The sequence below is a fragment of the Arabidopsis lyrata genome, assembly GCF_000004255.2.
Source record: "Arabidopsis lyrata subsp. lyrata unplaced genomic scaffold ARALYscaffold_5, whole genome shotgun sequence".
Taxonomy (NCBI): Eukaryota; Viridiplantae; Streptophyta; class Magnoliopsida; order Brassicales; family Brassicaceae; genus Arabidopsis; species Arabidopsis lyrata.
The window spans coordinates 6,361,932-6,374,634 of NW_003302551.1; the positions used below are offsets into that span (position 1 = coordinate 6,361,932).

The 12,703-nt window shown below is 48.1% G+C and overlaps 1 protein-coding gene across 1 annotated transcript; it reads left to right on the top strand.

Moving 5' to 3' along the window:
- Positions 1–5,816: 5,816 nt before the first annotated feature.
- LOC110228298 (uncharacterized protein At3g60930, chloroplastic-like) lies at positions 5,817–6,900 on the top strand. The gene is made up of 2 exons (XM_021025131.1): positions 5,817–6,128; positions 6,205–6,900. The coding sequence occupies exons 1-2, from the start codon at positions 5,817–5,819 to the stop codon at positions 6,898–6,900; spliced, it is 1,008 nt and encodes a 335-aa protein (XP_020880790.1).
- The last annotated feature ends 5,803 nt before the right edge of the window (positions 6,901–12,703 follow it).

Here is a 12,703-nt window from a genome sequence, read left to right on the forward strand (position 1 = left end):
GAGTATCAAGTTATGCATACAAGGATAAGACCCCATCTACCCAGAATGTAACCAATATAAACCCAAATGGAGGTCATATTTCTAATCCAAGAATCATGAACTTAACTCTACCCTTTTGCACTCAAAGCATTTACAGACTTTTACTCACACCATTCCTTTCTTTTCTTTGCTTTTCTATCCTTGGAGAAGCTTTCTTATTTTGCTCTGTCTAGCGGATTAGGATACTTTAACAACTAGGGTTCCCTTTTCTTTCTTTTTATAACATAAGGCTTTTTACCCTTTCTCTTTAAGCTATTACAGAACCCTTTTCTTTCCTTTAACATTCCCAAATCCTTTACTAGACTTTTCTTACTTTAGCTACTTCTCCTAAGAACTCTTTTCCCTTTTCTTTTCTTTTAAACACAACCCAAACCCAGAATTAAGCACCCACCTAGTCCTATCTAGTCCAGATAATGTGAACTAGAACTACATGAGATACTATCCTTGTCGTTACAGACCTAACACTTTCTACCAAGCTCAATCGAAATAAGGCCTCACAGTCACACACAAATGATAAATGGCTTGAAAGAAGGTTAAGGCTAAGGGTAGGGTATAACTGCTCCAAAGATGGGAGTCAGCTACTTGGACTAGCAAGAGTGATCAAAAGGTAAAAGAAAGTCCAAGTATTTTAAGGTATCCATGAGTTCATAGCACAATGCACAGCATGATAATTATAAGTCAAAATTAAGGTTCAAATTGATAGGGAAATGCATCAGATCAAAGCGAGTTTCGACTAAGAACAAGAAAATCAAGCGTTGAATTCAAAAGATGGTGCGGTCTTACTTCAAGTTCAGTCGATTATGCATTAGAGAACTAACAACCAGGGCACTGAGTTCTACTTAGTGAATAAGCATATTTACAAGGTTATAATCATCATAATCTCCAATGCAAATGCATGATGCAACAACCCTAAGTGAAAGCATACTAAAACAATCCTAAAATGACAATGCAAGCTATATGAACACTCTGTTTTTGTGAAATCATTTTCGAAAAATTTCAAATTTTTATGGTTTTTCTATGCCTTAGATGCAATGATGCAAAATTTGAAATAAGAAAACAAAACGCAATGTCAAATACTCCCTGAGCCCTCCCCCAAACTTAAATTACACAGTCCTCTGTGTAACAAGCATTTGGAAGAGAGTACTCAGGGCAAACCAATCAGAGAAACAAAATGAAATGCGGTATATACAATGGTGAATTGGAGTTGTTACCTCATGGATGGGTGAAGAAGGAGGTGATTGACCTGGTACTGGTGGGCTTCATGGGCTAACTCGACGTCTCATCGAGCAGGTACGTCGAGTAGGCTTCATTTTTCTGCTTGGAGTTGGTCCATTGGGCTAGCTCGACGTGACGTCGAGTAGGGCACGTCGAGTCTGCTCCTTCTCTATTCCTCTGACTCCAATTCGATTAATTCCTAAAAATCACAGACACTACAAAAACACATTAAAAATAACAAGGAAATAACTAATTTTTACAAGGATAGACATGGGACTTCCTCCCAAGTGAGCTTGTTTAAAGTCTTTAGCTTGACTTCTCACAGTGAATAAGCTTAGGGTGGATTGTAGAGAGCAAATGAGGTCTCATCTGTTCTACAGGTGGATGAATCATCTGGCTTAGCAGGCTCTCTTGACAAATCTGTAGTTGAGTACTCAGTGGCCCTTTTCTCATAGTAAGCTTCTTGTTGATCAACTGGATAATCTTCTGCTATAGACCATTCTGAAGTGAATTCACTCCCCTTTGCGCTGACCAGAGTAGACGCTTCATCATTTGGGATGTCCTTGATTTGGAGTGGTACTTGGTTGGCTATCCCATGGAGCTTCTTGATTTGATCCTTCAGCTCTCTCACAGTGCCTGTCAGCTCCCTTATGGCTTTATCCTGCCATTTGGACCTCTCCTTGAGTTCTAACCAGCCATCTGGAGCAGAATTGCTAGACTCTAGCAGCTTATCACGATGTTTGGTCGAGCTAGAGTTCTCCAGACGAGTTGTAGGCTTGCTCAAATGTATACTCGAGTCAGCTGGTTGAGCATGTGTTGAGCTTGCTTCATATGCTGTCTTAACCACTGTTTTTGACCCAATCAAGCCTTTAAAGACCTCTGACCCTACTACTTCCTTGTGTGCATCGAGTGACTTACCACAGCTCAAAGTTTCAGTGAGAAGATATCCTGCTTCACCACTCTTAGTCAAAGAAGTTTGTTGGTGATCTTCCTCAGCAACCTCCTCTAGCTGTTCATCAGCTAAGCAATCCATTACCTTAACTACGAAGGTCTGTCCTTCAATTGTTGGCTTCCTCGTGGCATCATTGATGTCAAACTTCATTGTGAAATCATTTCCCAGATTAAGATCAATCTTCCCATTCTTAACATCAATGACAGCTCCAGCAGTGGCTAAGAAGGGCCTTCCTAAGATTAAAGGATCTTTTGGTTCATCCATTTCTAGCACTATGAAGTCTGTAGGGATTTCAGCATTTCCAATCTTAATAGGCAAATCTTCTAATAACCCATGAGGAAATCTGATAGACTCATCAGCCAGGATCAAGGAGATGTTGCAAGGTTTATACTTGCTGAAACCCAGTCTCTTGGCCACGGAGAGAGGCATGAGACTTTTAAAAGCACCTAGATCGCAGAGGCAGTTACTGAAGGCTAAAGTGCCTAGAGAGCAAGGTAGAGTAAACGAACCAGGATCTCCCAATTTCTTAGGAATAATCTTCGTTTGGATGATTTCACTGCACTCATGACTCTCCATCCCTTGCACTTCCTTAATTCTCTCCATTACCATGTCTTTGAAGTACTTGTGAGAATCCGGAATCAGCATGAAAGCATCAATGAGAGGCATCCTTAATTCAATCTCCTTGATGTGTTTAGCAAACATGGCTCTGTACTTCTCAAAGAACAACAGAGACGATTGTAACCAAAGATGGTGTTCTTGATATTATTAAGAAAAAGATGACTTTGATCGTACAAGAGTTTGATCGTAAAAGGAAAAAGATGTTTGTCCTGTGAGAGCTTTGCGTAGTGTAAATTCTAGAGCGATATTGCTTTCCCCTTTGTTTGAGCCTTGAGTCTCTTTATATAGGGATGATAAACCGCCTCTCCAGCGATATTCTCGGAAGATTTCCATTTATCTTAAAGTCGGCTCAGAATATCGCGGATTAGGACAGTTTCCTTATTTTTCGGAGTCTTTGGGAGATTTCCTGATTTTGAGTCGATCCTTCTAGATTCTCTCTTATCATTTCCGGGTATATCGGAAATGATCCTTCTTGTTCGGAAATGATACCTTGCTTGGAAATGGTACTTTGAAAGCGAATATTTACTAAGTCTTTACCTCGGGCGATGATGAAGACTTCACCTCGGAGAAACTTGTGCAATCGGCTCGGGTACACAGGAAGGACTGGCTCGGGCGCTCTAGGATGGCTTCTTCGGGTATCCCCGAGGCGATGGGCTCAGAAACTCCCGAGGCGACCAGGCTCGGGTACCCCCGAGGCAATTGGGCTCGGGTGCTTGAGACGTCTCGTTCGGGGTATCCCCGAGGCGATGGGCTCGGGTGCTTGAAACGCCTTGTTAAAGTATCCCCGAGGCGATGGGCTCGGGTGCTTGAAACGTCTCGTTCAGGGTATCCCCGAGGCGATGGGCCCGGGTGCTTGAAACGTCTTGTTAAAGTATCCCCGAGGCGATGGGCTCGGGTGCTTGAAACGTCTTGTTAAAGTATCCCCGAGGCGATGGGCTCGGGTATACTAAACCGATTAGATGGATATCCCGAGGTGAATGATGCGATGCCCCGAGGTGATCACTGAAAGACTCCCGAAGTGTTCTAAGTCTGGCTCGGCGCCAAAGGGTGGAATCCGACCCCAACAGTTAGCCCCCCAGCTCGTTAGTTTGGAGAACCAAGCGTGACGAGCTTTATGACAATTAGGCCGAGCCGTTTACTTTGAACAGTTCGGTCCCTTTAAAGTTTTTGGCGATTCGAATTCCTCTGTCGTTTCATCTTCTCTTGGCGTGTGACGGTTGGGATTCCTTCTCGAGAAGTGGAAAGGTCCTTTCGCTGATTCCCGAGATTCGTGCGGATGCGAAGTATCCTACTCACTTCGTTTGTGCCCGACGCGCCTCAGACGCGGATACGATGTGTTTTATTTGGCTCGTTCGTACCCGACGCGCCCCAAATCTCTATAAATGTTAAGCCTCCGATTCATTTTTTCATTTCGCAATTGCAAAGGAAAATTTTCAAGGTTCGTTCTCTTCTCTCTGATCTTGAGTTCTTGCATTTTCTACTTTTTCCGTTAATACTTCCGTCATAGCGCCACCATCATTAGATCTAGGTTGATTTCTCCGATCTGTCAAACTTTGTTCCTCCGATCAACTCCTTCAATCTCCCGAGCCAGAAAATGTCTCTTTCTGATTCCAGCGACTCGCCCCGAGGTGACACTCATCTCCCCGTCTACAAGAGAAAGATGGTCTGGAGTTCCTCGAGCGACCCCGAGGCGGATACCACGGACCATCAGATCGTGTTGTACCGTGGAAGTGATGCAGAGTCGGCTTCACGGGAAGAAGACCCGAGCCGTTTCATCGTTCGGGAAGACGCGGTTGCAAATGTGGCTCGGGATCAGGATTTGCCTGATGATCCCGAGGCGATTTTGAGGAGAAGGAGGACCCATCCACCGGCAGCTGGCGAAGCTGAAGTATCGTGCTGGCGAAATGCCCCCGAGGCGCCTCTACTTCCTATTAAGGCCGAGGAGGTTCACTACGATTCTGACGAGGCGGCTAGGTTGCTCCAAGCTAAAGTCCAAGCAGCCAAGGGTCAACAGAAGAGAAAACGAGCCAAGAAAGCTAGGAAACCTGATCCCCCGGGTTCTACTTTATGCACGGAGGATTCCCTTCGGGATCTCAAGGCTCGATTTGGTTTTAGCGAGGGGGTTGAACTGAGACTTCCAACTCCAAATGAGCGAGCCGATGATCCACCCGAGGGGTTTTTACCCTTTACGAGGGGTTCTTCTATCATTGCTACCTTTGGCTTCCAATCCCGAGGCCGATTTTGGCGTTTCTGTGGTCGTACAAGATTGCTTTATCCCAGATAACGACCCGAGGCTTGCGGCATCTAGTGGGGATTTTAGTCCGAAGTATTGAGACGGTCAATCTCGTCGACCTAAACCACTTAAGGAATCTCCTAGAGATCCGGCGCATACCGGGCCCTGTTGAGAGATTTTACATATCTCTGAGGCCAAATAGGAGGGTTATCGGTGGTTTCCCGAGCAAGGATGAGAAATACACCGACCATTTCTTCTTCGTAGCCTTGAATGAGTATAGTGTCCACGAGGACTACTTAGGGAAAATTGTTGGAAAGTGGAGACAAATCGGTACTACGCCCGAAGCCGTATTTGCTGTCTTGTTTTGCTTTAACCTTTTTACTGACCGTTTTTCTTGTTCATGCAGATCGGAACCCGTCGTTTCTCGAAGACATTCCCAAAGGTTTTCAAGATCTCCACGACGAACTAATTGCTCGGAAGTGCGATTGGACAAAACACTTCTCCCAGGAAAGAATAGAGAGAGCCTTGCGTTTGTTGCACGGAGCTCCCTGCCAGTCTTCTTCAGAATCGTCCGACCACCGTCTAGATCACCTCATTGAAATGCAAGGAGCTGCGCAATCTCTGAGAGCCAGGAAGGCTGCTGAAAAGAAGGCGGCTAAGGAAAAAGCCGTTTTGGAGGCAAACTTCAGACCTCCTACTCCTCCCGAGGCCAACCCTGAGGAGGTTATTGGTGCCGAGGCAGCTGATGAAGCTCGGGATATGGTTTCGATCGTTCCCGAGGTGGCCGGGCACATCTCCCCTACGACCGACGTCCCCGAGGTGGTAGGGACTCTGGTCGTTGCTGCTCCAGCCGCCGAGGCGAAATCCAAAACTAGGGGAAAAAGACCCCGAGGTGATGGCTCGGGAGTTTCTAGGAAGGAAAAAAGGAGTCGTAGCGAAGCTCTTCCAGTGTACAAGGACAAGATCGCTTCGGCGAACTTTGTCGCTTCTTGCTCGGGTCCGCCACTGTCTACTCCCGATGCCTTGTTGGAGGCTCAAAACTACTGTGAAACCGCTGCCGGATTCCTGAAGGTATCATTGATCTGTTCTTGACCTATTTTACTATCGTTTGCGTATTTGCTTGCTAATGATTCTCGTTCTATTTCAGGCCTTCCATTCGATGAATTCCATGGTTCGGGCCTATGATTCTGGAGCTCGGAAGTCCGAGCTGGCCCGTGAGAGATCGGAGACGTCCCGAGCTGAGGTCGAAGCTAGGTTGTCCGAGGCGATCGCGGCTAAACAGGAAGCTGAGGCGTTGGCTAAGGCCGAGAAGGTGGAGCGATTGAAAGCTTCTGAGGATAGCCTGCGGACTCAGAGAAAGCTTGAGGCCGAGGTCGAACGACTCCATCGGTTATTTAATGAGGAGAAGGTTCTCCGGGAGAAGGAGATTGTCAGAGAAAGGAGGGCAGCCAAAAGGGAGTTTGCCGAGAAGGTCAGGGCTATCGAGACGAAGATGGACCATTTCGGGGAGGTATCCACGCGCTACATGTACTTGGTGCAAGCGCGGGCCAATGCCGAGCTGATAGCCGAGCTGGAGGAGGGGAAAAGGGTAGAAGATGAGAAGGCCGAGGTCCTTCAATGGACGGCTGAGTATGGGGACGCCGAGGATGAGTACGTCCGTCTCGGGACCGAGCTGCGAAAGGACTTGAAGCTTCCTCCGGTTTCCCCGGACTCTGTCGACGATAGCTTCGGGAACCGTTCGATCGAAGGTGCCGCGGCTGCGATAGGCGTTGCCGACCAGTCTGGTTCGAACCGAGGTACCGAGGTAGCTCGAGTTTCGCCGGTTAACCAAGATTCGATCTGATCCCGAGATGTCTTTTTATTCTCTCTTTTGCCCTTTTTTTTTTTGTAAGACATGCCTGGACGGCTTTATCCACTGGATGTTAAGTATTTTTATCTTAAAAATTTTTCCGAACTGAATCCAAAACTAATGTCAAATAGCTGGATTTATCTTTCGAGCCGAGTGCGAAAAGAATCATGCACCGGTGTTAAGTTAACCGGGTTTAAGATTTGCTTGTCGAGAAGTTAAATCCAAACGTCTTAACTTTCGAGCCGAAAGTGAAATGGATCGTGCACCAGTGTTAGGATAACTGGGTTTTGGTTAAGTAGGACTAATCTTTATCGGTTGCGACCCGAGCTGATATAGTCGAAGCCAGTGCTTAGAAGCGAACTGGGGTACCAGTGTCGAAGTCAACTGGGTTTTCTGAAGACAATTTCTTTATGGCAAGATATCTCCGACCGAATCGTCTCGACTGTTTATATAGCGCGCTGTAACCGAGGCGGTGAAAAGAGCTTTTTCTGTCCGAGGACGTGGGCGTCGTCCGAACGAACTTTTAGCTTTATAGGTCGATAAGATGACCGTTAAAATCTCCGAGGTGGATAAGATTGATAATCCGAAGGGTAAAAACTTAGAGAATTTGAAAAATTTAGTGGGAGTATATATGTATACGGACCCACTCCCCCTTTTTTAATTAGGGGGGGTAGCTGAACTCGTCCGAGGACGAGCTGCCTACGTACCCTTTTCAGGGATCAAGCCACCCCGTAGTTCAAGTACATGCGTACCTTAGGTTTTTAGCGGTAATATTTCCTTAGATGCATTGCGTTCCAGGATCTAGGTACCGCTTTGCCGTTCATGTTGATGAGTTCGTAGACGCCGGGACGGATTACCTTTGCGATCGTGTAAGGTCCCTCCCAATTCGTACTGAGCTTACCTGCGTTCTGCTCGGCGGTATTCTGGAAAACTTTGCGCAGTACGAGCTCTCCTTCGTGGAAGCGGCGATGCTTCACGTGAGAATTGTAGTACCGAGCCGTTGCATTCTGATAGTTCTGCATACGGATCAAAGCTGAATCTCTTCTCTCGTCAATTAAGTCCAGCTCGTCCAGCATCATCTGAGTGTTGGAATTTTCCTGCTCGGGGAGAAAACGTCTTCTCAGTCCCGGGATCTCGGCTTCGGTGGGAATCACACACTCCGTGCCGTAGACAAGGGCGAAAGGTGTTTCTCCCGTAGCCCGCCGCGGCGTGGTTCTGTGTGACCATAATACTCCTTCCAATTCGTCGGCCCAGCGGCCTTTCTTCGCGTCGAGGCGCTTTTTTATTCCGTTGAGAATCGTCTTGTTTGCCGCCTCGGCCTGTCCATTTCCCTGAGGGTACCGAGGCGTAGACTTGCTGAGGCGAATTCCCCATTTCTCGCAGAATCCTTCGAACCGAGCCGAAATAAACTGCGATCCGTTGTCTGTGACGATCTCGTAAGGTATCCCATGGCGGCATTTGATGTTCTTCCAGACGAAGTTCTCGACCTGCGCATCTTTGATGCTGGCGTAGGAGTCCGCCTCGATCCATTTGGAGAAGTAGTCTGTCAATACGAGGACAAGTTTCTTCTGCTTGGAGTTGTGTAGAGGTCCGATGATGTCCATGGACCATCGCATGAATGGATAAGGCGAAGTGATGGAAGAGAGGAGCTCGGCGGGTTGATGAATGGTTGGTGCGTGCCTCTAGCATTTATCACATCGTTGAGAAAACTTCTCGCAGTCCTTAACCATCGTCGGCCAAAAATATCCGTGGCGTTTGATCTTTATAGCCAGGGCTCTTCCGCCAGAATGGTTTCCACAAGATCCGCCGTGTACTTCTTCCATGGCTCTCCGAGCTTCATTTCCTTCGACACAGATAAGGAGGGGGCCAGAAAATCGCCATTTAAAGAGCTCTCCGTCGATCAGAGTATACCGAGCCGCTTTGGCCTTAAGCTTCCGAGCTGCCCACTTTTCAGTAGGAACTTCTCCATCGGCGATGTAGCTTTGGATGGCTCCGATCCATTTGGCGTCGCTTCCGTATTCGGGCTCGGTTGCGTCCGTAGTTTGCTGGTCTAGCTGTTCGATGTCCATTTCTTCCGGTTCTTCTGTCTCCCGAGCTGTTAGAACTTGATCCTTGCTATTATCTTCAATGCTCGGCTTTTCGATGAACTCAACCGGTATGATCCTCTTCAGATTTGGGTCGGAGGTTGAAGCTAGAGCCGCTAAGGCATCGGCCGACGTGTTCTCACCTCGTGGGATTCTGGTTAACTCAAACTCTCCAAACTGTTTTGCCAAGTCTTGCGTGAGAGCAAGATACGCTTCCATTCGTTCGTCGCGAGCCGCGTATTCTCCATTGAATTGATTAGCCACGAGCTGGGAGTCGCAAAAGGCTCGCAGCTTGTTGATCTTGAGTCCTCGAGCCAGCTTAAGTCCTGCTATCAGCGCTTCGTACTCAGCCACGTTGTTAGTCGCGTCGAAATTTAGCCGAAAGGATTGTTCAAGGATTTCACCCTCTGGTGATGCGAGGCGGATTCCGACGCCAGAACCTTGTTTTGAGGATGAGCCATCGACGTGGAGGATCCAAACAGCGTTGGATGACTCTTCTCGGACGTTCTCTTTTGGCAGCTCGATGATGAAATCGGCCAGGACTTGAGATTTCGCGCATGTTTTGTTTCTGTATTCGATGTCATACTCGCTGAGTTCTACCGCCCACTTGGCCAAGCGTCCCGATTGGCTCGGACTGTGCAGGACGGTTCGGAGTGATACGGGCGCCATGACGACAATTGAGTGAGACTGGAAATATGGCCGTAGCTTCCGAGCTGACATTACTACGGCGAGGGCGAGCTTTTCAGTTTGCGGGTAGCGTGTTTCCGCGTCGGTGAAAGTTTGCGAGACATAAAATATCGGCTTCTGCTCCCCTCTGTCTTCCCTGACTATGACCCCACTTATTGCCGTATCAGAGACTGCGATGTACAGGAATAACGGCTCGCCCGGGACTGGTTTCGCTAACACCAGTGGATTAGCCAAATACTTCTTCAGTTCCTGGAAAGCTTCTTCGCAGCGATCGGTCCATTCGAATTTCTTGTTCCCGCGCAGAGTATCGTAGAAAGCCAGGCATTTGTCAGTGGACCGCGAGATGAATCGGTTCAAGGCTGCGACTCTCCCGGTGAGACGTTGGACTTCGCGCTTGTTCTGTGGTGAGGGCATGTTCAGTAGAGCATCGATTTGCTTCGGGTTTGCTTCGATGCCTCGGTGAGTTACGAGATATCCCAAGAATTCTCCCGACTTTACCGCGAAACGACATTTTGCCGGGTTAAGTTTCATGTTGTGCTTGTTGAGCTGGCGAAAACAGTCGCGTAGATGGGCTATGTGATCGCTTTCTTCAAGGGATTTGACTAACATGTCGTCGATATAAACTTCCATCGTCTTCCCGAGCTGTTCGGAGAACATCCTGTTGACGAGCCGTTGATACGTTGCGCCAGCGTTCTTGAGTCCGAAGGGCATGACTTTGTAACAGTAGATACCTCGGTCTGTGATGAATGCTGTCTTCTCGCGATCGTCGGGGTGCATGAGAATCTGATTGTATCCTGCGAAAGCATCCATGAATGATAGCAACTTATTTCCCGCGGTTGCTTCCACTAAACGATCGATATGTGGGAGAGGAAAACTGTCTTTAGGGCAAGCTTTGTTCAGATCGGTGAAATCGACGCAGACTCTCCATTTGCCGTTCTTCTTTTTAACCACGACAGGATTTGCTAACCAGTCCGGATATCTTGCTTCAGAGATCGAGCCGATCTTCAGGAGCTTTTCTACTTCGGCGTTCACTGCATCTGCGCGATCCTGACCCAATTTTCTTCGCTTCTGCTTGATGGGCTTGAAGGATGGGTCAACATTCAGCTCGTGGCAGATCACGTCGATGCTTACCCCAGGTAGATCTTCAGCCGACCAGGCGAAGGTGTCGATGTTCTCTTTGAGGAATGAGATGAGCTTGGTCTTGATTTCTTCGGTTAAGTCGCTGCCAATTTCCACGCATCGTTCAGGCCGTTCGTCGTCGAGGCTAATTGAGATTACAGGATCCGAGGTAGGCTTCTTCTCCTCGCGCGCCTCCTCGATCTATAATTGCTATAACTGTTTAGATATAGCTTTCTCTTCACTCCGGCCAAGTTTTGATTTCTTGTGATCGGTTTCAGCCTTCGCTTCAGTAACAGGGTTTCGGAGTTTGTGTGCTGCCATGAAACACATCCGAGAATTTTTCTGACTACCCCAGATCGTTTTCACGCCATTAGGGGTCGGGAATTTGACACACAGATGATATGTTGATGCGACAGCTCGCATTAGATTTAACCACGGAGTTCCCATTATGACGTTGTAGATGGTTGGTCGATCGGTGACTGAGAAGTTGACTATCTTCGTTACCCCGCCGGCTCGGACTGGTAGTTGGATGGTTCCAAGCGTCATCAAAGTTTCCCCTGAAAATCCGAGGACAGGCCTCGGGGTCGAAATCACCTGTGACATGTCGATGTTCATTCGTTGGAGCGTTTTGCGAAAGATCACGTCAATGGTGCTGCCGGTGTCAATTAATACTCGGTAAATATCATGGTCTCCTATTGCTAATGTGACGACGATTGGATCGTTATGAGGCATGTCGAGCCCGTTTGTCTCGCTTTCTTCGAATGTGATTACGTCGTTAGGTCGATCGAAGCGTCTTGTCCAGTTGCTAGGCGTCTCGGCTCGGCGTTGATAAGCTTTGATTGCCGCTACGGTGTCAGGACAGTATGGCGATCCACCCATTATGGTAAGAACCTTCTGCCGCGTACCATCTCGGTCTTCGTCTTCCGACCCCCGGGTTCTTTTCTGAGACTCCTGGTTCCTTGGTTCGGGGTCTCTTCCTGGGTTGGTCTGCTCGGGCTCTGGTTCTGGCTCGAGGTCCTTAAGAGTAACGTTTGTCCCGAGCTCTCCAGCTAGGAATTTGGTTGCTAACTTAGCTCCGAGGCTTCGGCATCTCGAGGTATGATGGCCGAAAATTTTGTGGTGTTCGCAATATTCTTGATCATTGCTCGGTGGCTGATCCCTCGTCCAAGTGAAGGACTCTCTTCCACGCCCACGGCCTCGGCCTCTGCCGCGGCCACGGCCTCGGGGCGTGTCAATCTGGTAGCTATGGTATCCTGAGAAATTGCGCCCTTCGTGATGCGTATACGTACCGCTCTCACGCGTTTTCTTCTGGACCGGAGGTGTCGCTTGGGCTTTCTCGGTTTTCTCGGTTCGGGGCGCCTGTTTTGTTGGCTCGTGCCTCTTTGCTAGTAGCGCCATTTCTTCTTCGTGGGCGACGAAATCCGAGGCTCGATGCAGCGCGTCGCGAATTGTTGTTGGTTTAGACAGGTTTAACTCTTTCCTGAATTCTGACTTGTACCAGAGGGCTTTCTTCAAAGCCGAGAGAGCTTCTACATCTGTAATTCCTTCGACCTTGGCTAGCGTCGATTTGAAGGTCTTGAGGAAATCCCTTAATGGCTCGGTGGGCTATTGAGACAAGGACCACAGATCCGCGTCGGAAGTTCCGGGGTCGATGAGCACGGAGTATTGTTTGAGGAACAATGTCGACAGCTCGTCGAAACTATCAATCGAGTTTCGTTCCAATCTTGAAAACCACTCTAATGCGGGTCCTTTGAGGTGTTCCACGAACAGTAAGCACAGACCCGCATCCTTTTCCCCAGGCTTGAACCTGGCTCGGGCCACAGATATCACGAACGATTTAATGTGGCACTTCGGGTCGGTTGATCCGTTGTAGGAGTCGATTTTGAACTTTCCCAAGTTGGACATCG